Source organism: Filicampus tigris, chromosome 1 (assembly GCF_054856515.1).
Source record: "Filicampus tigris isolate MCC_2025a chromosome 1, RoL_Ftig_1.0, whole genome shotgun sequence".
Classification (NCBI taxonomy): domain Eukaryota; kingdom Metazoa; phylum Chordata; class Actinopteri; order Syngnathiformes; family Syngnathidae; genus Filicampus; species Filicampus tigris.
Genome location: NC_141217.1, coordinates 5,769,353 through 5,789,516, shown reverse-complemented (window position 1 = coordinate 5,789,516; position 20,164 = coordinate 5,769,353). Strand labels below are relative to the sequence as shown.

At 40.9% G+C, this 20,164-nt stretch overlaps 2 protein-coding genes across 5 annotated transcripts; one reads left to right on the top strand and one right to left on the bottom strand.

The window, feature by feature from the left end:
* The first annotated feature begins 1,732 nt into the window (after window positions 1-1,732).
* Window positions 1,733-7,051, top strand: LOC147152593 (uncharacterized). Of its 3 annotated transcripts, none has more exons than XM_086048927.1 (6): window positions 1,733-1,825; window positions 2,317-2,418; window positions 3,450-3,481; window positions 3,603-3,628; window positions 5,216-5,272; window positions 5,507-7,051. In XM_086048927.1, the coding sequence occupies exons 1-6, from the start codon at window positions 1,789-1,791 to the stop codon at window positions 5,718-5,720; spliced, it is 468 nt and encodes a 155-aa protein (XP_085905053.1). In that variant the 5' UTR covers window positions 1,733-1,788; the 3' UTR covers window positions 5,721-7,051. The 3 variants fall into 3 exon arrangements, with proteins under 3 accessions (XP_085905053.1, XP_085905044.1, XP_085905035.1); XM_086048918.1 differs by lacking the exon at window positions 1,733-1,825 and adding an exon at window positions 1,832-2,207 and having other exon boundaries at window positions 5,219-5,272; XM_086048909.1 differs by lacking the exon at window positions 1,733-1,825 and adding an exon at window positions 1,832-2,207.
* LOC147152592 (uncharacterized) lies at window positions 6,107-20,066 on the bottom strand. 2 transcript variants are annotated; one of them, XR_015089246.1, is made up of 9 exons: window positions 19,693-19,738; window positions 18,465-18,503; window positions 18,070-18,378; window positions 15,902-16,210; window positions 13,902-14,216; window positions 12,741-12,890; window positions 11,498-11,571; window positions 11,039-11,161; window positions 6,107-9,572 (listed from the first exon to the last, which is right to left on the bottom strand). XR_015089246.1 is itself a non-coding variant. In XM_086048895.1 (8 exons), the coding sequence occupies exons 1-7, from the start codon at window positions 19,721-19,723 to the stop codon at window positions 11,528-11,530; spliced, it is 1,197 nt and encodes a 398-aa protein (XP_085905021.1). In that variant the 5' UTR covers window positions 19,724-20,066; the 3' UTR covers window positions 6,107-11,161; window positions 11,498-11,527. The 2 variants fall into 2 exon arrangements, 1 of the variants encoding a protein (XP_085905021.1); XM_086048895.1 differs by having other exon boundaries at window positions 6,107-11,161; window positions 19,693-20,066.
* Between the last annotated feature and the right edge of the window lie 98 nt (window positions 20,067-20,164).

The window sequence follows — 20,164 nt, the reverse complement described above, 5'->3', positions numbered from 1 at the left end:
TATATAGTATGCAGTTATTTTGTTATTTTCTCAAGTCCTTTCTTGTTGGGTCAGTAAAGAGAATCTCTTATGCATGTGTTGAAAAATGTATTATCGAAAATGAAATATATTAACTTAGTAAGAGCACATATTTTGGCCATTGTCCATATTTAAAATGGCATTTTTGTCATAAATCTGATTAGCAAGTGCGTGGTCCTATGTGTCCCCCAGCCACCTCCCGCCCCCGAGGAGCGATGATGAAAAATGGTGCCCCCCTCCAACAGTTAAAGGGATGGTTGGGCCGGGATGGCCATGTTTTCACTAACAAGTTCATTTTATATATTTTTTGATCAGGAAAATGAAAAGAGTTGTCATTTTCTATTTTATCAATTAATTTGGGAGAAATTAGGAAATAAATGACTACAAGAGTGCCTCTTGTTAAAGCGGAAGTCAACGCAAACATTTTACTGCTTAATTTATATTTCACAAACACAAAATTTATCAGAATGCTGTGTTTCAACTAGTGGGCCTGCTGGGAACATATTCTTGAAAAAAATATGTTTGGGTTGACTTCTGCTTTAATGAGGAACCGCTCTATCCTTGTTCGGTCAGAGTCACGGGAGGAACTGATTCCAAACTCTCCATTGAAAATCATTGTACTTTCATTGCTTATAACGTCCAAAAACGGTGATCAATTGGCACCAGAATTTATGTGGACATCCCTACTAATGACCACTTCAACATATCAAAAGGATTAACCTCTCCGTGGCTGATTTATATGAGAATGAGGAAATGTGGAAGTGAGCAGAGCTACATAGATTTATGCTGGGATGAGCGCACATTGCTTCTTTGCCCCTAAAAAAAAACACTGCTTCTTTGCTGATCACAGTTAGGATGAGCGAGGCATTTAACAACAGACAGGATATTTACAGAGACTGAAGTGGGAATGAGTAGATGTTCTACATTTATTTGGATGAGGAATGGCCCCACTTTTTCGACCGACAACACGCCGTCCAATTTGGGACGTAACAGCCGAAATGGTGCGTTCCAATGCGGCCACACTCGGCTGTGGAGTAGGATGTGCACGTTCAAGACAGCCCCGGTGTTCGATGAGGTCTTACCTCACACTGACGCCGCTTCACTCTCACGTCAAAGCTGGCGGCTGCAAGCTGTGTCGGACAACGCACGCGAAGATCGACATGAAGATCGACACATGTTGGACGGACAGTAACGAGCAAATGTTATTGTGCTAACGCCTTTTGTTTTAATGGCCTGAAGCTAGTTGTTGCTCTTAGCCGTGGAGAAGCGATCGCTACGGTATTTTTGATTTTGTGGCGGTTATGATGATGAGATCACTTCTTATGTCAATAAATCCAAACTTGTGCAGAACACCTTTATACTTTCACAGGTTGAATTGGACAAGAGTAATAATGCGCATTTGCATTTTGGTGGCGATCGGTCGCCGTTTTAGACAACAGAACTGACAAAGCGAGCAATATTTCCACGCTTGCCTCCCTCCCGTGGAGTAGACCGCTGAAATCGATAAAATAACAAGCCGGGCAGGCCAATTTGTTGTAAATCTAATCACAAAAAAAATCCCTTAAATCACTACAGAGTATTTGGGGGAGGGGGGGGGGGTCATTTCAGTAATTATGTCATTTTTACATGCAAACCTATTATATAACTGCCAATGTTAAGATCATCCAAGTGTCCAATACCTGCAACAGTTAATCCCTGATACAAAACGCCAACACTTGATTAGTAGCAGGAGCCACTTGGCGGCGCTGCATTTGGAGATGACAGTTTAAAATGGGTGCGATGGAACGCGGAAGTAAACACTATGGAGGTGCGATTGCTTTCACTTCAGGGCAAAAATTTTGGGCGTTACACAAGTAACATTTAGTCCCATTGTCGTGTGTGTATGGAAAAACGTGCTAAAAATGGGAAAGCAGGAATAAACAGTGTTGAGATGCGAAATTTTTCTTTATCAGTACGATTAAGTGTCTAGACACCGCTGGGCTGTAATGCGTCAAACGACAAGCGCAGGAAAAAAGGAGCGCCCCAAGTACTGCCAAGCATATTTATTTTTAGCAACCGAGACAGTCCGATATTAACTACACGTGAGACATTAACCTCCAGACGCATTATGTATAAACTCAGCGCTAAATCTGCGGAGGAGATCAGCGACCTGCTTGATGAATACGGGATAAAACATGGTCCTGTCGTTGGTGAGCAGTCAGTCTTGCTCTATATACTCGCGGCTACATGTTTTTCGTTGGCTTTCTATTCTTTATTGTATTGTTACCATCGCTCATAGTGTGTCTCCCTTTACTAAAGACTCCACACGAAGTCTGTACGAGAAGAAAATTAGAGAAGCGATGGCCAAAGGGAAAAGAGCTTCGCCGACAAAACCGGACAAAACCTACTACAGAGAAGAAGGTAAAGTGGTTTTAATACACATTTTTCTTGAATTGGTGTAATGTGTTAGCTTTTTAACCAAGCAGAGTCTAAATCTGCTGCAGACAGATGTAACCCCCCCCCCCCAGCGATAAATACTGTGTAAAATTAAAAATAGATACGGTGTAAGATTAGATACAGAAATGTACGGGCTAATTACTACTTTTGTAAGATTCAGCACAGCCCGGGGTTGACAGGTATGAAGTTTGCTTTGGCACAACCTTGACAAGCAACATGCCACTTGGTTTAATTCAAACCCACACAAGTAGGGCTGGGCGACTTATTAGACTCGATCTGTCAGGACGATTATTATTATTTTTAGTGGATCATGCGGAATACTGCTGAAGACATGGTACAAATATATATGTTGCAAACGCAGTGATTCATGTTGTTGGGAACTTTTGACCCGAGGAATGTGCTTCCATCCCGCAAATATTTTGCAGAGGTCTCCTCCTTCACCTGTGCAACTTTACATAAGACAACAAGAGAGCAAGAGGGGTTCGCAGCAAATGAATTAACTGAGCCGTGGAGTTTGATGGCTCATTTTATAAAGTTCAATCATTTAAGTTATAATGCTAATATATTAACAATGTTATTTACAGACTGTACACGTTTGAGACTTATTTTCACATTAACTGTAAAGAAAAAAGGATTCACTTATTTCTGTGGATGTAGACAATAATCCCCGTGGGGCGGGGGAGAGTGCACAATGACTATTGTTATTATCATTTGTGTTTTCTACAAGCAAATGGGAAAAAAATAAAATCATACTTTGTGATTAAAAGTAAAAATTGAAGATGTTATTTTAAGGCCATATCACCCAGCCATACAAGCACAAACCACCTGTATGTTGTCACCCCACTTTGTAGCGCAATTAAGACAACAGTACTTCCATTGACTTGGGTATTGGAATGCTTGAGAAATTCCAAAGATGTCCAGCAGGATGCTTTTTAGTCCTCTGAAGAGTTCCATAGCTGCCTTGACAACCAAATGTTTTTTTCTCCCTATTTCAGAGGAGGAAGTCACATATGTTTACAGTACACCTGTAAGTAACACATACATATTTTACATCTCTGTAGAATAATTTGCTACTTAGGTGTGCTACTTTTCTTTTTATATCTGTGTATTGTCAATATTTGATCAATATCATTTTTGTCCTTTTGTAGGCCAGGAGTCAGTTGCCAGAAGACAAGTAAGTTATATTACAAAGTGTTTGCTGTAGTCAGAGCTGGGCAGGACTGTCCCTGGGCCGGACCCTCTGGGGCGGCCGGATGCCCATTTTGGGGGCGGAGGGGTGGGGAGTGACACATTTTTAAAAAACGGCTGGACTAAGCATGGCCGGAAGTTGATTTTAGTCTGGCCCACTAATCGGCCCTCATGCGTGTGACGTGCTCGCGAGGCGACCAAACATCATCTCAGCCTACTCTGTGAAAGGCTTCTTTTTAGGCTTCTTTCTACTCCCGCGTCTACGCGAGCGACAACTGCTGTTATAGGGATTATGGTATTGCCCCTCCGCCCCCTCTTGTAATGGTATGCCCCAGTTGCAGGTGGGAGGCGTGGGTTACGTGATGTGACGATAAGGAAATACAAACACGCTTGAGCGCACGTTGCTGACTCACATGTTGCGATGACATACAGTTTCCCACACGGAGACGGATGAGCCACGCAGCTCGTTGCTGCAAAGTCCCATCACTCAAAGTAAAAACAAGCTACTCACCCACGTTCCCCCTTAGCTGCCACCTTCCAGATCGTTTTCGCAATAAAATTAAATGCATCGTCTAGTCATCCCTTTATGTTTGTAGCAGGCACAATATGCATTGTTGTTGCTGTCTTTTTGAAGCGACGCCCGCCGACTTGTTTCAAAACAATTTGTGTCTGCGAGTATATTCAGACGCTAGCACATCAAGGTGGAGTTCCTGCACTTTTTCTGGCGTTCCCTACTTCCAGAAATACGCCATAGCAAACCTGCATTGTATAGTGGTTTGCTGGTACGCTTTTATTTTGAAGGCCGGGAAGTGTACAAAATTAATAAGTAACTTGACTGCGACTTCTGACCGTCAAATGGCCGCCCAAATAATTATACAATACGACAAATCCAACCCTGGGGCTCGCAATGCAAGTAAGCACGCAGTTGGGTAAGTACTACTGGGGCATTTGAAGCGTGTCCATAGCAGGTTCGAATAGTAAATTAGCCAGCTAATGATCTTTAAAAAGCCTCTACCGTTAATGTCTCTCCCGCAGCGACGTCAATTACGGACGCTTTTTTGGGGGGGGGGGGTCGGAATGGGGCGGGGGCCGACAATGTTTATGAATATGGCCGGAGGGTCGCGGCCGGAAAGGTACCCAGGTCAAGGGTGGAGGGTCGCGGCCGGACCGGCAAAAAAATAGTCAAGTGCCCAGCTCTGGCTGTAGTGTTCCAATATTAAAGGTGACATATTATGGAAAATCGAATTATGAATTGCTTGGTGATGAATTACCTCTTGCCTCCACAAGTGAAAATAGAAATGGTGGTTTTACTTCGTCTTGACAGGGGCTAGCTTTTTTCTTCAGTTCAGTGTCTGGGCTGAATAAATAGCTGCTCGCCCTAACCTATCATAACGAAAGTCGTGCTCTGCATTGGCTATTAACGGTGGATGTTTTAACTGTGCTTAATGGTTTGTGCATTTTGACAAAATAATTACAACCTGTAACTAAAAAAGAAAAATCCACCATGTCTCCTTTTTATGCTTTTATTTTTGTATTTTTGACTGGTTACTTTGTGTGCACTGTCTGTCTACAGTAGTCGGCTTTACATGAGTGCAAGACCAGAGTGGACTGAGAGGAAAGTTCAACACGAGTGAGTATTTTGTCCAAAAATTAGCCAGTAGTATTCGTCCTACTATGATCAAGCTAATAATGCAATGTGGTGCATTTAGGTCCAAATTGACCAAGATTTTATTACAGCCACTTCAATGTCAAATCAGATACCATTTTGCCAAGTATTGCTCAGAGACAACCTTCTGACTTTTTGGGGTGTTCATGAGCATCGAGTTACTGGCAAGTGTGTGACAAACTTGCTGTTGGTCTTCAGACGCTACACGTACGACACTGCGTCGTCGCCGTACACAAGCGCCAGGCTGAGAGCAACACCCAAGAAATCTCATCTAGATGTTCCCAAAGAACCTCAGTCGTCCCGCTTCATCCCAGTCTGGGTGCAGTTGGTGTGCTTCCTCGTTGCAGCAGTTTTACTCTACCTCGTCTTCTCAAACATGGAGACAAACAATTACACCAGGAAAATAGAATGATTTCAGAACAATCATGCCCAGTATAGGGCTGTTTTACTTTAAATGACATTTTATCTGAGAGCTTTTTTTTTTTTTTTTTAATTCCCTTCTGGCGTCTTGTGACCAAATAAGAGGCCAGCGTTACTGTTCATTGTTGTAGACTGCGGTCACTGGAGTTAAAAGACTGGTCCATATGTTCCTTGTTGCGTTGGAACAGACGAGCAAAACAGAAGTGCCTCAGTGGTTTTGTAACAAGTTGCATGTTGTTTTAATCCAAGTCCATACCTACAGAAATCTGCACATGCGATAGATATTCTTGGCTTCAGATTATTTTTGTACTATCCTGATCACAAGGTTTTAACTGCTGTCAAAATAATAAAATAAAAGACAAATCTGTGTGGAAAATGGAACATTCAACTTAACATTTTAATCAACAGTGACATTTATACCTTGAAATGCAGCAATGTACATGACATACAATGCATAGATGGGTTAGATTAAAAATACAAAAGCATTCTCTACATAAATCATTGCTCTGGAGAACCAGGTACACAAATTAGTGGAGTTCGTCCTTAGTACTGCACAAATCTTTTAATAAAAAAAAAAAAAGTTAGTCACATTGTGCCACTTGAGCGCGTAGCAACTCTAAATGTGTATTAATGCTGAATCGAGCCTAAACACTGACTTTGAACGCAATGGCTCTGTCAGTTATGTCAGGCGCATGAGGTAATGCGCAAGGCTTACATGAATATATACGGGAAGCATGTTAAAAAACTGGAGAACTGCTGTGTCCAGCAGCTGTAAATTAAAGTAAAATGAAACCCTGTTTGCCGTTTTACTGGCATATTTACCAATTTTTATGTAAACTGATTGAACTTTTTTTTTTTTTTTTTTGTAGTGTTAAAACATCTTTACTTTGTTTGGACAGCTGACAGGCTGTGACCTGTAGCTGTAACGTTCTGTTCCTTTGCACTGTACTGATGCTTATATTTGATGTTGGGTTTTGAATGAAACTGTTCAAAGGTCATTCACTAGATTTAATGTGTACAAATGTACTGCCTCGTCACAAGTTGTCTGAATCATAATTGAGGTGACCCAAATACTCAACACAGCTCTTGTGATGTAGTACATTTGCAAACTATAACCACAAGAAATCTTAAATGAATACATCTGAGAGTCTCAATCAAAACTATCCATTACCATGCAGAATATTAGATACACTATTGGATATTTTGCAAGTGTTCGTAATGTGGTCTTGCTGGTCGGTATAGTTACTGCAGGAGGAAACTGCACACTTGGAACCACTATAAAACTGAACAAACTTCCAGAATAAAGAAAGGAAACCTGAGAAATCCCAAGGTTCTAATGTTGTGGTTATGAACTAATCACTTGCTCCAGTGTGTCACTAAATCTTCACCAGGTTGTTTTATAAGGAGAGAAAACTTAAATTTGTTTGCTACTAGCCATTTTAAACATATGGGTCAGGTGAAAGGAAACATTATGCCTTTTCCTCCCCATTTGTCTTTGAGATTTATTTGGTCAAACTACGCAAAGGGTTAAGGACTACAGCCCATTTACTTGCTCAAAAGCAAGGACGGTTCCGTCTCATGCAAATGAGCCACTGCCTCCCATCTTGTGACTTTTTTCCACTGTTATTGGAGCTTTGTTGACAACTGACTCTTTCTTTAGATGTAGTCGAAGCGTGAGATTGGACTGCCACGCAATCATACGCGGAGCTAGTGTTTCGCAATAAAAAAAGGCGGCGCCACAGAGAAAATCAGAAACTGTGTCCACCGATTTTCACTGTGGTGGGTAAACGAGGAATGGTGAATGGAGCTTATGCACAGGAAGGCATTAAACCTTTACTGTGGAAAGGTCAGATGGCATACGTTTCAGCTGTCAATATGCGTTACAAACTATTGGGATGCCATCTGATTGAAAAATAACATCTGTAGTCTGTTAAACGTGCACTAACCTGGGGTTATGGAATAGGTAGTATGTTTTCAATAACTCAGTGCTCGTACTTTTCGAGGTGGAATTAGCATCAAACATTTTACTTTCCAAGACGAGGAGGCAACTTCCCAAGCCAACTTTGCTGTGCGCTGCAATGTTCAGCGTCAACTCGGTTTTGACCTTGAATGCGTTTCCCATGCCGTAACCAAGCGTTCACATGCCGAGCGGAAGTTAACGTGCCAGCTTAGACCGAATGCACAAGTGCTGCGTGCATAGAGTCCATTAGCCCTGACGTGCAGGTGTCCCTGGCTTCAGCCCATGAGTAGGCCTAACAGATTGCTGAAGAGCTTCAAGCAGCATCAACAACTGGAAAAGTGCTGGAAAAGCCCAAAAGACACCTCCACAAACATGTACAGCAGCTGCTGTTGAAGTTGAGGAGAGCGCCCCTAAGAAATTGAAACTGAGTCTGGTCAGTTTTAACAACTAAATAATTTTTTTTTTTTTTAAATTGCACTCAGCAAACAAACAAAAGACTATCTAAACCTAGCTGTAGCCAAAGTGCTCAAAATTCACAGAGTTGACTCGGCTCTATGAGCATGCAGGCACCTTGTACAGGGAATCTCTCACGGCTGGAAAAGGAAGAGAGAATTGAACAAGAATCAGGCAATCCAAAACATTCCTGGAAAATCCCTCATTCGTGACGTACTGACAAGTTGGGGTTCCATTTTCCAAATGACGGAGAGTTCAACGTGCACACACTTAACTGATCCCTGTTTCAAGAGAATCTTTTCTCACACGGATGACACCATCAAGTCCACCATTAAGGAGGCTGTGAACCTGCCAGATACATCACCTGCCACCACTGCTGACCTAGATCAAGGAAGGAGAACTTCCACTATCACTGCCCCTAATGCTGCTGCAAAGAAAGTCAAATCTCTGTCCTGCTTGCTGAAAACATGAGCAAAACCACAAAAGGGTTGAAGAAGATATGAGCCGAAAAGAAAGCGTCGCAATGGAGGTTAAATCATATTTGTCTCACCCTTCCATATTCTCTGAGGCGCACGCTGAGGCGCTGCCTCGCCTTAACAATGTAGGGAAATATTTCTCTGTATTCCATCCCAATCTATTATTTTTATTGTGATTATTATTGTGTTGTAGGTGTATAGTTATTGCACATATTTTAATATTCACGTGTTTTCTACACTAAGAATTGATAAATGGGCTTTCACTTGTATAGCGCTTTATTCACCTTCCTGATAACGCAGCATCAGGAGCAGCTGGGGGTCCAATATCTTGCGCCTTCTTTTAATGAGGAAAATGGCCGCGCCCCCTACCGTTCTATACTTGTTCGGTCAGAGTCACTGGAGGAACCGATTACAAGCTCCCCATTGGAAATCATTGTACTTTGTACTAACGTCCAAAAACGGAGATCAATTGGCACTAAAATTCATGTGGACATCCCTACTAATGACCACTTCAACATATCAAAAGGATTAACCTCTCTGTGGCTGAATTATATGAGAGTGAGGAAATTTGGAAGTCAGCAGAGCTACATAAATTTAGGCTGGGACGAGCACACAGTGCTTCTTTGCCCCTAAAAAAACCCACTGTTTCTTTGCTTAAAAAAAGCTGCTTCTTTGCTGATCACGGTTAGGACGGGCGAGGCATTAAACACCAGTCAGGATATTTACAGAGACTGAAGTGGGAATGAGTAGACGTGCACATTTATTTGGATGAGAAATGTCCCCAGTTTTTTTTTACTTACAACGCGCCGTCCAATTTGGAAGATAACAGCTGAAATGGCACGTTCCAATGCAGCCACACTAAGCTGTGCAGTCAGCCTCGCTGGAACTTTTCGTTCGCTGTTCGATGAGGGCTTTTGTCACTCTCAAGCCGCTTCACTCGGGCAGAAGGTGGCAGCTGCAAGCAAAAAGCAGGGACACCGCACGCGACTGCTTGCGAGGCGACATGAAGACACAGGTTCATCTTCACCTCCACACACTGTGTGGACAGTAAGGAGCTAATGTTGTTGTGCTAACACCTTTTGTATTAACGGCCTGAAGCTAGTTGCTGCTATTAGCCGTCCCAATCCTACTTTTAGCCGGGGAGGGAAGCGGGGGGCTCCAATCTGCCTGCTGCTGCTGCTGCAAGCCACCGTCTCTCTCCCTCCCAAGACACGAGTTTAGTGTCGCTAAATGTCCGAAATATAACCAGTTGGGGTTCGTGTGCGCATTCATGCTCTTGTCCGCTTCAGCTTGTGAAAGTGGAGAAGCAATCACCACGGTATTTTTGATTTTGTGGAGGTGATCATGATGAGATCGCTTTTTATGTCAATAAATCCAAACTATTGTGCAGAGCACTTTTATTCTTTAACAGGTTGAAGTGGACAAGAGTAGTAATGTGCATTTGCATTTTGGTGGCGATCGGTCGCCGTTTTAGACAACAGAACTGTCAAAGCGAGCAATATTACCATGCATGCCTTCCTCGCGTGACGTAGCCGCTGGGACCGAAAACATAACATAAACCACGCCCCCTTTTGGGGCGTGGAAATTTGCCATAAATCTAATCACCAAAAAAGACCTTAAATCACTACAGAGTCTTTTGGGGGGGACACTTTGGTACTGATGTAATTTTTACATGCAAACCTATTATATAAGTGCCAATGTTAAGCACATCCCAGTGTCCGTTTAAGATACAGAATTTATTTTAACTTACGAATTCAATGCCAGCCATTTTCAGACCATCCTTTACCCTCTCGTGTGAAAAATTGTAAAAGACAAAAATAAATACCAGGGATTGAATGTCTGGATTCTTAAAACATAAAAATACATCCCTGGGAATGAATGAGTAAACATGGTACACAATTACTACTGTACCAAATATTCTACATTTTGTTTCTTGCAATACTGCCATACTTATGCTCAGTGTTATCATACCGTCAGAATCTGATTCCAGTCCGTGCCTAATTTAAGATGTAGAAAAAGTACTGTTTGGTAACTTCAAAGTTGAGGGGCGGTGGGGGGTCTGTTAGTATTTAAATAAAATATATTATTAAATTACATTAAATATGCCTCACAGTTGGGCAAAATTTAGAACTGCTTGCTCAAGGACATTTTTTTATAATAAAACAAAAATTATATAATAATAATAATAATAGGCAACCTGCAAAATAATTGCTGGGTTGTTTAATTTCACACTTGATGGGTGGGGAGGCATGCCAACTATTAAATATTGGTATAAAATATATAATTGGTAAAAAAAAAAAAAAAGGCCACCCATCATATTTTCCATAACATATCTCCTTTAGAGATCAAGGCCCAAGTGTTTTAATTGCTAGAAGATATAGTGGAGATACAGCAATGTGACATTCAAAACACAGTAGAAACCTTGTAGCGTCCAGACAGTGAAGTGGTGCAGCAGGGATTGCTGACCAAGCCAACTGGTTCTGTGGTGCCGCATGAATCCATCGTGGACACAGCCGCACCCGCAGCACTTTCACGGTCCACTTCCTAGTGTTGTAAAGCAGAAAGCCATTCTCCATTTTAATTCCCTACATGTAGTCTCCAAGCGATCAACAACACAATATAAAATAAGACATACAATAAAAGACATTAACGAACATGATTGGTTATACAAATACGACAGTGACAATATCCAGCGCTTTATAAAATGACATCATTAGACTAAAATGATTAAACAGACTTAGTCAAATGACATTAAATCAAAACAGGATGGATGTTTGTTTATGGATCAATATGGTGGCACTACACATCACTTTATTCAAGGAGAAAGATATTTCAGTTATTATACAATACTAAAATGTAATCAAGCTAGAAACAACATACCTCCAGCAATGCGCTTGGCTGCATCCACCATCATATCTTGTTAACTGATAAGGCAACATACGTGTTTTCCACACCTGTAGATGGAAGCATGTGTTGTTAGACTTTCATCCAAGCACTAAAAAAAACAAAAACCCACAAACAAACATGGCTAATTATGTCCTTTTGATTCCCTAAAAATTGACATACACCATAAATGACTGTAATTCCTGTATGGAAAATGACAATTTTGTGAGATCTCTTACAGCAAAACAAAAAACACTTCACTCACATCTTGCTTATATTTCAAAACCACTGTGATGATGAATAGGGAAAAAACAGCAACTACATAGCACTGGACATATTGTAACTGATAAGTTTGCTGTAAACTATGAAGGAGTCCAGGTACTACTACTAAAGTCACTACTTAAAAAACGAGTTATTCTCAAAATGTGGTATGCATCCCACCCATACTAGTTGTACGCAAAATAATCACTGGCTAAATTTGGGATGAGCAGATGAAGGCCCACGGGCCTCACACCCTGAGTGGATAGTGTTTTTTTATACATGCATCGAAAAATGCATTATCGAAAATGAAATATATTAAGAGCACATATTTTGCCTGTATTTCATCCATATTTAAAATATTTTTTATTTAGTTAGGAAGTGTGTGGTCCTATGTAGCACTGATGAAAAATTGTGGGCCCCTCTTAGCATTTAAGCTGCCCATCCCTGGCCTAAATACAGTTCAGTTAAGTACAAAACATTTACCTTTAAAGCAAGAGATAATAGAAAAGTATGAAAAAGGGATGTGTTTGGTTGATCTCACCAAAGAATATGACCGTAATGTATCGACAGTCGCCACGTTATTAAATCAGTTGGTTACAAAATGCCAGGCAAAAACCACTTCTGAGAACATGAACCAAAGAGGGCAAAAAGCGATGAGGACAGCAATTAAAAGGTAAACGACCATCATTTTTATTCTTTACTCTATTCTTTGTTTTTTTACATTATGCACAACTCTCATTTATTGTCCACTGTGAATATACAAATATGTATTTGTTCCATGTTTTGATTTTTGAATTTTGGGGGGCTTGGAACGGATTAGGGCATTTACATGGAAAACACGTCTCTACTTACAAAACTTTGTAGTTAAGATATTTCTTCCAGAACCAATTAATTTCATAAGTAGGAGTACCACTGTACTTCAAGAGCTTAGTATTTTAGGGCTGGTACATGTAAAACGTTTTGAGAACCACTGACTTACAAGATCTGGTCTCTCGCTCCAGTTCAGATGGTTTGCTCTCCTTGTTGCACAGCACTTTGGCCACAACGACAATTATGATGACAGCGACAACAAATGTCAGGCCAGACACAAGCCAGCTGATCATCACTGGACTCAGAACTGGATCTGGGTCTGAAGGTGGGAGAATTTTTTTTATTGTTATTGCATTTCCATCTATCCATCCATTATCTGAACCGCTTATCTTGTGTGTATGGTCTACTGTATCTTAAATTGTCTTAACTGTTTTACATTGTATTAACCATTTCTAAACTGTCTTACAGCCCCTGTAAAGTGAAATCATCAATTTAGTTTGAAATACATTATACATATTTGAAGATAATTGTTGAAAATTAGCAAGGATTGCGACCCTTGTGAGGATAAGCGGTATCGATAATGGATGGATGGATGAAAACTATGTAGCACTCAATTCACTCAGTTACAAAGTAGGGTGAGCAGAGAGGGGAGGAGACAGCAGTTACACACACACAGGCAGGAGGACGAAGGGAAGGGAGGAAGACGAGAGAGAGCAACTTTGCAAACTCCCACATAATAACACGGATGTCTTTTTGCTATATTGATTAAAAAAAATAAAAAATTTAAACGTGGTGCCAGCGGGTAGGCCTACTTAGTTAGGCATGAGTAGCCCACGGGTGTGCTCTAAAAATTGTTCACCAGTGATGGGATACTGTTATTTACTGAGAAGAATAATTAAAACAAGAACATTTATTCATTTTCAACTTAACACGGTACAAATTTCTTAATGTACTAAATATTCTGTATTGTGTTTAAAAATAAAATAGCTTGTGTTCAATGGGGAAAAAAAGTTATTTTCCCAAATATTAAAAAAAAAAAGATTTTAGAGCTGTAATTTTAATACTGTGATATTTTTGCTCACAGTTATCATACCGTCAGAATTGAACACTTCTTTGTGGTGTATCAAATTTAAAAGACATTTTTTTTTTCTTGAATGGCTTTTTAACTGTCTTTTTTACACTGTCTGCAAGACAAGTTTCCATTTGAAACAAATAGCACATTGAATTGAACAAGAGTCAACTTCAACAGATCGATTTGTGTCTGCACTCTGTCATTTAGAACCAAATAAAGTTTTAGCCATGCATAATGAGGGAGCCAAAGAAGTGTCACCTCTTATAGCTATGGGCAGGGCCTGGCTCTCTCTGGAGACAAAGGTGCGTCCTCCCAGCTGGACCCGATACAGGCAGTAGTAGTAGCCCTCATGTGAGCTCTGGGCACCGGCGAAGGTGAAAGTGACGGAGGGGCTGAGGGCCGGCAGAGACTGGCGCACTGTGCCATTGGGGCGGATGAGTCGCAGCTGAAAGGAGCCTCCAGGGTACGGCTGCGGTGTGGAGCATGTGATGTTAAAACTGTGGCCCTTGATGACGGAACCAGCCGGTGCATCAGAGGATGTGTTGTACCAGTGCTCAGGGGTCAGGAGTTCCACTGTGATCACACCACAGAACAAACCGTTCAAGCGATTTCTGTATCTCATAAAAGGAAATAAAACCCTCAGATATTTTATACTGTATTACGTATTCTTGAGACAACACATTTTCCCTCCCTGTTGTCTGTCAAGTGACTTGTTAGCATGTCAAGTGTGAATGAGGAGCACTTATGATAAATTTGGTGTTAATGCTCACACACTGGACACAGGAAGTTCAACATGGCACCCCATGGCAAAAAAAATCCCTGAGGGGTTGTCCAAGACCAAACCGACGTAACAAGACAGGTTCCACTCAGAAGTCCATTTGGCTGTAGTTTTAAGATTCTGACTTTTGTCTTCAATTCGGATACAATTTGACAGCGGTGTTAGCATCTCAACATGATAAACACATGTTCCATATGTAGAATGGCAGGGCAGGAAAAAAAAGTCTAAAAATGGATGGATGGATTTTTATCATCTAAAACAGGGGTTGGCAACCCGCGTCTCTTTCATCCTTGTTGCGGATCTACGTGGCTTGGGAAATTAAATAAGGGTCCGATTAAAGTGCATTTTATTTGTCTCAAAAGCGTGAATAATGTCTTCTTAGTAAATCAAAGTTTTTGGCCACTTTCATAGGTGGTCCTAGATTGGATACCTATGGGATTTTTTTTTTTTTTTTTTGCAAAGCGACCTCAGTCTGAACCGCCAGGTCACATATATCCGACATTGACGTCATCCTCAGCCCAAAATGCACTCCTAGCAGGCGGAGGTAAAGTTCTGGGAGCGGGGAGATCAAATCTGCAAAGTTGCTTTGAGTAAAAGTACTGACTTTGACACCAAAGAGACCGTGGTCGGACTTATAATATGAACACTTACACACAAAAAAGATTTCTTTCTTAAAAAGACAGCATCTTACAGTTCTGCGTAAAGATGAAAATTAATTCCCAGCCCTGATTTCCAGACGCGCAAAGGTTCAGCAGAAGTCCCATTAACCAAATAAAATATATATTCAGGTAGTTATTTTGCAAATATTTATTTTCATGGTTCAGTCAAATAGTGCTCTTTTTTCCACTCTATTTTTAAATCTCCCGACATTGTGTTTGCAGAAGTAAATGTGGTCCAGTGTGTCCGGGCATTTAGACAGTGAAGCGATTAGGTAGAAGGTAGAAAAATAAATACAGTATTTGGGGGAAATTATGAGGCGAGGCTTTAATATCTCATTCCATGGAGACGTCACTAATGATGACGTGACGTCATAATCGTGCGTAAAAAAAATGAATCGATCTGAACGGTGGCTGAATTACTACTATCATCATAAATGTGCACTTAATGCTTCATGTTTCAAGTAGGAAACAAATAAAGTAAAATATTAAGTCAATAGTGTTTCTCAAAACAACTCGTGGCACGAGCAGATTCGATCCCCCTGCTGCCAGCACTTTCCCTCTGCTTGGCATTTTGGGCTCCGGATGACGTCAATGTCAGATACATGCGACCTGGCCGTTCAGACCGTGGTCGCATTGTAAAAAAATCGGATACGTATCCGATTTAGGACCACATATGAAAGCGACCCAAGTCGGATTTGAAAAAATCGTAATTGAGCCATTCAGACTGTCATAAAAAAATCAAGTACAGGTCGCATGTGGGCAAAAAAAATCCGATTTGGGTCGCATTTGCCTGCGGTGTGAACCCAGCCTAAATGACTTACCCACAGTGATGTTGACAGAGTTGCTTGGTGGAGAGCTGAGCAATTGAGAAGGCGAGCTGCCGCTGACCCTGTAGCGACAACTATAGCTGCCCTGTTGGAAAGTCTCGACGTTGGGCAGAGTCATCTCCACCCGTGACTGACTCATCTCCACCCTCTGCGTCACCACAGGTGTGGCCACGCCATGTTTGTGCAGGTGGAAGTCGCTGACGTGGTGACCCGGCAGGACGCTGCAGATGAACCGAACCGCCTCCCCGGAAGAGAACACGTTGTGGGGTGACAACAGCGAAAGGATGGGCATGAAAAGGGTACCTGTGTGAAAAAGAAGAATCGCAAAATTACATTTCAGTCAAGAACACGTTATTGGTCCACACACTCTACACAGTGGCTGAAATTGCAATAGCCCTCAGAATTGTTCAAAGTGGGAGACCTAAAACACTTTAAAATATATATATATTAGGGGTGTAACGGTACGCTAAATCATATTTCGGTTCGTTTTTTTGGAAACTTCGGTTCGGTATATTTTTGGTACAAATTATTATTTTTTTTAAATATGTTTATTTTGAAAAGATGACAAGTAAATGGTACATTTTTTTAGAAAAAAATAAGTAAAAGCGAACCATTCGGGTGATATTCTAAGAAATTACACCAGAATAAAAAATACACTAACAATAAAGATCTCTTAATTTAGTAAATTATTAAGACACTGAAATCTTTAAACACTCAGGAGCAACAACCTATGACACATCTAAGTATTCAAGTTAAAGACAAGTTGTCATTACAGTACACATATACACTTTTTGTAATAAAAAAAAAAAATACATACAATAACAGTTACAATTATTGCTAACTATATTAAAACTCTTTTTATACTGAAATTTTTTTTTTAAGTCTTTATAAAATTGTATACACTTTTTAGGCATTGAAATCTTTGAATGTTCAACAGCATATTGTAACGAATTGGGTTATCTGTGTTGTGGTTGGATTTGTGTGTTGCTGAGTTGTGATGTCTCCGAGGTTCATGAATGTATCGTACAAGAGAGAAAGAGAGAGAGAGAGAGAGAGAGAGAGAGAGAGAGAGAGATTGAGAGAGAGAGAGTGCGAGAGCGAGACTTTAGGAGTTTATTTTAGGAGTTTATTTATTTTATGGGCAAAAGCGTTTTATAACATAAATGAAGACAAAGTTCTATTTATCTTTCTTTTTTTTCCGCTGAGCCAAAAAAATGATCCGATCCGTGACTCAAAATCCGTGTCCGATACGAACCGTGACTTATGTGATCCGTTGAACCACTCGTGAGTACCAAAGTCAAATATATATACACACCTATCTACATACACAGTGGTGCATTTCAATAAATTAGCATAGTGTGGAAAACTTACTTCAGCAGTTAAATTCAAAAACTGAAACAATCACTACAGACTTAAGTACTGTATTATGAGGGTTTTTTTTTAATATATATAACTGATGATTATCGCATACGAAAACTCCAAATGAACCAACTCACCAAATAGAATATTACATTAAAAACAATCCAAATAGAAAATAGGGAGGATTTGACCTTCTGAAAATGATTCTCGTGTTTAATGAATCTGTGTAACACTCGAGTTTGACTCTGAATCAAGCAAGCTTGCGCCGGTCGTGTTTGTTTCTTGCGTCATCACAGCATCCTATTTACGACAGATTGTTTCAGCGGCCAAAAATGTTTGGTGATTATTCTAGACAAATCAACAGATAGCTACGTAATAAGTGAGCTTCATTATTGTCTTCATTCTCTACTAAAAAATAAATGGTTCAACAAAATAAACCCAATGGAAAAACCAAAGCACAAACGCACGATGGCTGTATAAAAGTAGAAGCTAGCGTGTCTGTTAGCTGTGTGCACTATGAACCACAGCAGTGTTTTAAGACATTTTATGGGTTGTAAAAAACTGAGAATTGTCATTTGCTGCATTGGACACATTCAAATTGATGACTTGAAAATCATGAAAATCATTTGCATAGAAAAACAATTTTCATAATTTGGAACGCGGTATAAAATCCTCAATCTCACAACTAGTAGTCTTTAATTTGCAAATGTTTGCTTTTAGATATTTTGTTTTAGAACTTAATATGCGAAACATGTACACAGACAGGCACACATGCAAAGCACCTTAGTGATAGATCGTCTCACCTGAGCATTTCACCCCTGCATCATTTTCATGCGTGCAGCGGGGGTGACTATGGAGGACGACGGCACAGCGGGTCAAACTAGACTCGTGTCCCGTGCACTGAACGTGCCGCAGCCAGATCTCTCCCCTGCCGGCACCAAACGCTGCTCCGTGGAGGGCCGACTCTGCCAAGCCACAGGCCAGTTCCAGGCACACCACGTCAGCCTCGCGGAGGTCCCAGCCGTGGTCGCAAACTGTCCCCCATTGGTTATGTCGGAGAATCTCAACGCGGCCGGAACATTTGTTCTCCCCGTCCACAAGTCTGACACTGTCTGAGGACCAGAAACAACATTTAGGAGGACCACGCCTTAGCGCTATGCATGGCGGGAGAGCTCCTTCGTTCCAAATCCTGGCTTACCAAAGGCAGTGACTCTGTCCCGCAGAACACCTAACAAACCTTTTGATAAAATGAGAAACTGAATTACCACCACATATTTCAACTCTTACAACAACAACTTATCACTGTGCTGCTGAATTTAAAGGAAACCATACACCCAACAAGAAGAATTGGATGCCAATAAATGTTCCTTCTTGGATTAAAGCGGAGGTCAAGGGTTAGGCTTTTAAAGTAAGGTTTTGAGCTACGATTACTCTTTTAAATTGGAGACTCAAGAATGGGTTAGGTTTTTAACCAAGATTTAAGGTTCCAAAGCTGAGCTTGAAACCACAGTTGCAGCTTTAAACAAGGTCTATGTTTTGGGTTTCAAATTAGGGTCTCAAACCTGGGTTTGGATTTTAATCCTTGTATTGTGTTCGTGGGTCTGTGGGACCCGCGTTCAGTTTTAATTTACTCAAAAAAATTACCCAATGAGAATCAGAAACCTTCTCATGGTGATAACACACTGTTATAGGATTTTCTTTTTTTTTTTTAATTATTACATTTTATTTTTTTCAAGAAGTAGCACATAATTCATAAATACGATCTAACAAGGGTAAAGGTCAAATATTAACAGTGTTTGCTGTTCATATGATTTGAAATTGGAATGTAGTAAACATCTGTTGAGTATTTTAACAGAAAATTATTTGAATGTGTTGTCTTGAAAACCCAAAACTCTAGCGACTCCACCAGACCCATCAACACTGGCTGAGTAACAACAACAACAACAACAACATACAAAAACTATACAAGGGTTTAAACATGCAAAGTGACTCCAAAGAAAGGATTCACGCCTCAAGGTTTCAAATAGGAGTTTCACGGCTGGGTTCGAGTTTTAAATAGGGGTTGTGATTGTGAATTAGGGTTTCAAGCCTGGGTCAGGGGCTTCGGTTCCAAAGCAGGGTTTCAAAGTCAGTTAACAGTGAGTATTAACACGTACTCTAAACCTTTAGAAACAAGGTTAAAGAAGATTTTGAAATAACAACACAGTTAGGGTTCATTAATTTAAGATTAAAAGTACTGCAGTATTAGAGAACCGGCTCCGTTGCTCAACAGAGGTAACAGTTAATTTAAGCACCAACCCAATACAACACAGTGGTGTCAGGTAAAATTCCTCAACGATGGGAGCTGGCCGATATTGCGTAACTTGGATACACACAGGGCTAACTAACTACATGTTAGCCACCCTGGGCCTAGACTAGCATCTTACCCGTTAGCAGAATGTGGAGGAATGTTAGCATCGTTTCCCCCTCACCCTTCCATCAAAGAGCGGGGTCGGAATAACGCCCGGCCTGTAGAGTGTTGAAGGACGCTACAAACACTCCGCATGTGACATGCTAGCTTAGTTAGCTAAGTGAGCCAAACAGGCGACCGAGTGCTAACTAGGGAACTTTAATCAAGTGGCTCATGCTCAACGGCTGTAATGTACACTAACGACAGACGTTTCCGATTTTAAAAGCGACGACGAGTACTGGAATGTCGAGAGTGAAGCGGGCCCGTCACAATAATCTAACGTCCATGTCGGGTGTGTGTTGGGTCAAGAGTGGCGTTTAACCATCCGGCCCGGGTGATTAGCGGTTCTCGATGCGGCCACCAGGGCGCAGCATTACACCGCAGATTCTTAGTTAAAAAACAAACAGTACGACCTTTGTTTCTTTATATTATATTTCCGAGTGGGAAAA